This window comes from Mangifera indica, chromosome 9 (assembly GCF_011075055.1).
Source record: "Mangifera indica cultivar Alphonso chromosome 9, CATAS_Mindica_2.1, whole genome shotgun sequence".
NCBI lineage: Eukaryota > Viridiplantae > Streptophyta > Magnoliopsida > Sapindales > Anacardiaceae > Mangifera > Mangifera indica.
The window spans coordinates 8,367,101-8,371,299 of record NC_058145.1 but is presented as its reverse complement, the minus strand read 5'-3'; the positions used below and the strand labels follow the sequence as shown (position 1 = coordinate 8,371,299).

General features: G+C 37.5%; 1 protein-coding gene across 2 annotated transcripts; it reads right to left on the bottom strand.

The window, feature by feature from the left end:
- Positions 1 to 3,299, bottom strand: LOC123225873 (protein ETHYLENE INSENSITIVE 3-like). 2 transcript variants are annotated; one of them, XM_044650184.1, is made up of 2 exons: positions 3,144 to 3,299; positions 1 to 2,348 (listed from the first exon to the last, which is right to left on the bottom strand). In XM_044650184.1, exon 2 carries the CDS (start codon positions 2,186 to 2,188, stop codon positions 332 to 334), a length of 1,857 nt encoding a protein of 618 aa, XP_044506119.1. In that variant the 5' UTR covers positions 2,189 to 2,348; positions 3,144 to 3,299; the 3' UTR covers positions 1 to 331. The 2 variants fall into 2 exon arrangements, with proteins under 2 accessions (XP_044506119.1, XP_044506120.1); XM_044650185.1 differs by lacking the exon at positions 3,144 to 3,299 and adding an exon at positions 2,868 to 3,033.
- Positions 3,300 to 4,199: the final 900 nt, after the last annotated feature.

Sequence of the window (4,199 nt, the reverse complement as noted above, 5' to 3'; positions counted from 1 at the left end):
TGGAGATTAATACTATCTTATTTATTTGACATTTCATACATATAATTAAAGCAGGGTTTTTCTACGGGTTGGGAACCCTTCTAATCCTTTTATTAACCTCGTATCAGCCCTGCTCACTTCCTAATTTCAAATGCTACAAACAAAATAATACAACTACAAACACCTTTTGGACAAATCAAGTTTTCAACACATCATAAACAACACCAAAGGGGTGTAGAATCCACTCCGCAAAGACTGACTAATTCAACAATGTCTGCTCCTCGAGCTCAACAGAGAGTGAGAGAGATCTCAACTTAAGGGAAGCCATGTTGTTGAGAAGTTTGCAATACAATTAGAACCAGATTGAGGTATCCTGCTTTGGTAGGCTATCCATTCCTACTGCTTGTAGATCCTCTTTATAATCAAACGATCCTAAATCAAATGGCGAACCAAACATTAATGGGAAACTATTGTTGTTGTGGTTGGTCTCAAATGGAGAACTTGTCATCTTAAACCTGTCAAATTGACCTTCCTCCAGAGGAAACATCTGATGTTTATCAGTCATGTTGGATCCTTCAAACAAGTTCCCATCCAACGCTGCTGCTTGTCCATGAAAGTAGTCGTCCTGTTGATGCTGAACTTTTTGTTGAAGAGAATTTTGACTTTCTGCCATTGCAGCATTTTTAATAGGAGTAATATTCCTATTGCCTTGGATATCGTTATCATAGATTGACATCAGCTCAGTTATCAGTTTTTGCCCATCTTCTGGAACTCCAAGTCCTGATATGTCAAAGGAAGGCTGCACTGAATACAATGGACCAGTTGGCTTTGATTGTCCAAATGTTTGAGGAAAGATAACAGGTTTTACTTCATTCACGTGAAAGTTGGACCCTCCAAATTCTGAAGAATTGTTTCTGTATGGGCATGTCAATTGGTGATTGTCCCTGGAAGTCCTGTCACGATAGCCCAAGCGGGCTTCACTGTAAGGACACCGAAGGTATTCGCATGTATAGACCTGGTGCTCAATTGCCATGCTAATTTCAGTGGATGGCTTCCTTTTCCGAACAAAATTAAAGTTTGTAATGACTTCTCCCTTAATTGGATAAGACAGTTGCCGAACTGGAAGCCCTTCCTTCATTCTGTCCATCCCCAAATTAGAAGATATAAGACTCTCAGGCTTACGCTCTTGAACATCAAAGTTTGGTTCATCTTCAGCCCCATCAACATCATACTCATTGCCATCATTGATCACTAAAGACCCGCTTCCCCCAGCAGAAGACAAAGGGGGGCATGATTCAGGATAAAGCTCTCGAGCCAAGGTCTCCTCCTGGTTGATGATGGCAAGCCATGTGGCACTCTCCTTGGCTGTCATTTTGTCCTGCAAGCACTTAGATTGCCTCACAAGCTTGCGAATCTTGGCAATATCTGGGGACATATGCTTAATCACAGCTGTTAGAACACCCACTTTCCAAGCCTTCTTCAGGTCATGAGGCTTCTTGTAAGGTGGGGGGCCTTGATCCTTTGGCAAACCCAATTGAGGCCACCATTCCTCATTTCCGGTGGGCCACCACGGTGGGGAAACACCTTTCTCCAATGGAAATCGCCTCTGAGGAGGATCACAGTGTTGCATCAGTGCTGACAACAGTGAACCAAGAGTGGTGTCTTGAAGCTCTTGCAAGGTGTGAGGGGTTGGACCAATTGAATTACAGCCCTCATTCTTGCCAGGGATTGAATTATCGGCTTGGTACTTGGCTATAGCAGCTGGACCATTACGGTCAAACCTGACCTTATCCTTCCACCACTCTCGAAGATTGTCAGATGCTCCAGTCACAGGCTTTCCCTTCTCAGGAATAATCCCATAAACAAAACCTTGAGCTTTACAAACTTCCATCATCTTCAACATGTATTTCAAGATCCCATCTTGAGCCCTAGACATCTTCTTCCTCCTTGCCTGCTCTTGGGACTGACGCTGCTTAGCTATATCAATTCCCTCCTTACCTTTGGTTTGTTCTTTAAGCCTTTTGAGACGCATTTTGTCCTTCCACATTCTCTTTTCAAGCTCATCAACATCAATCTCTTCATCAGTATAATCATCCTCCACAGTTGCCTCAGGTTCAGTTTGTGCAGGGACCATGTCTGACTCCCCCATAGGAGCAGAGAAAAAACTCATATCTCCACAAAGACCAATCTCATCAAACGTTAACATCATTTCAGAAAGTTAGGCCCAAAGAAACTAAAATTTTGCTAGAGCCTCTGTCAAGACTCTCAACCACAAATGTAAAAGCTCAACAACTAACTTCCACTTTTTCCGTTAAATGATCACAAACTGCAATTGCAACTTGATTTGTTGATTTTCACAGCCTTCTGATCTGTGCACATCATCATATTACAAACATTAAAAACTTGCTAAAAATGAAATAGATTCTTTAGTTGTTGGCTCATAAAAACAGCTATATCACAGTCTAAAGTTACTACCATAAATAAATCTAGCATTTACAGCAAAAAGAAAAAGAAACAATAAAGATCAAGCACTAATAATTAACAGTGATCCCTCAAAACAGCCTCTGATCAAACTAAAATATATCCTTAAAATATAATCCCCAAACAAAATAACAATTTTACTTCAATAAAAAGATATTACTTCATCAAAATTCAAACAGACTGATTTTCCCAGAAACAACATAGATCCATACAGCCCCCATGAAACACCACAAGCAGAAGCTACGCTCAAGGTATGAAACAACAAAAAAAACTTAATTACATCACTGCAAATATATTGATTCCCTCAAAACAAAAAAACAAAAAAAAAACTATAAAATAAACCAGATGAATTAAAAAAAGGATCAAATACTTAAATTCAAGCATAGCAATAGGAGGTCAGATCTTACCATATAACAAGTTGACATCCTAACAAAGTTCAGGGAAGATATGAAAATATTTATATTTCCCCAGGAAAGAAAATCAGACCGATCTCAAACAGATTGGATCTGATGTTACAATGAAAATCAATCTAAAAATCCCATACCAAAGTTTTAGCAGTAAACTCAAGCAAGAAGTAAGTTAATTCAAAAGAGACTATCACTAACAAAAATAAATAAAAAAGACAACCAATAGAGAAAGAAGAAAAAGCGTACAAAGAGATGGAATAATAAAGTATGTTTTACCAGGAAGAGACGGGTCTTGGAGATGAACTGAAAGTCAATATTGGAATAAGAAGTGAGTGGTGAAAGCATAAGTATCTAATAAACTAAAAGAAAAAGAGTGAAGAGAATAGTTGATGAAATGGAGAGAAGGGTGAGAGCTTAATCCAATCTGAGCATCGGGATGGCAGGCGTGGGGTGGGGCCGTGTTTCCCTCGTCGTTTTGGATTAATTTGGATTTTTCTTCCCTTGATTTAGTAACTTTTTTTTCAGCTCTTTGGTGACAGTTTTGCCTTTACATTACACTCGCCTTATCCTCAAATTGTTTATTTTAGAAATCTCATTCATTGCTTCCTCCATTTCGACTCAATTTAACTTTCACTTGGCCATGTCTCTTTTGCCATTTTTTTTTATTATACTTTTCTATTTAATGAGAGTCTAAATGTGTAATAGATGGTATAGTAGATTATCCAAGTGTTAAAAATTGAATTATTGTCAGATTTTACATTATTTTGTCAACATTTTGTTTGTTTTGACTAGTTAATCAGAGGTTATTTTGTGTTTAATTGAGCCGTACTAGTGGAAAATTCATTTCTACACAAAATTTTAGTTGGTTTGTGGTTTGAATCCTGGATTTTGATCAGAAATTCTACGAAATAGTCATCGATGGTGATGAAAAGGGGTAAGCGTAATCGTTTACACTTGCACAGTCGCCCACCTACACACCCATCCGTATACACAATCACCCAAAGTTTTCATTGTCTACTATGTTTCACACAAAACTTAACAATTTTCACTATTTAAGATACGATTCCCGTTACTGTTGATTCTTTTAACATCATTAATATTGACAGAAAGGGTAACAATGTTAACTATTTACAATGGTGGTGCTATACATTTACCGTTAACTTTAATGAAATTTGTAACAAAAATACTATTCATGATATTGTTCATGATACTATTCACACAAATTTTTTATTAATTGTCTAGAGTTATTGGGCTAGTTTTCATTGTCATATTAATTTATTTGAGTAAATATATAATTAAATGACTAATTTACTAAATTTTCTTCTATGCAGA

Excerpts from the sequence above, each read along its gene's own strand:
- LOC123225873 (XM_044650184.1), bottom strand. The coding sequence starts at position 2,188 with ATGATGTTAACGTTTGATGAGATTGGTCTTTGTGGAGATATGAGTTTT.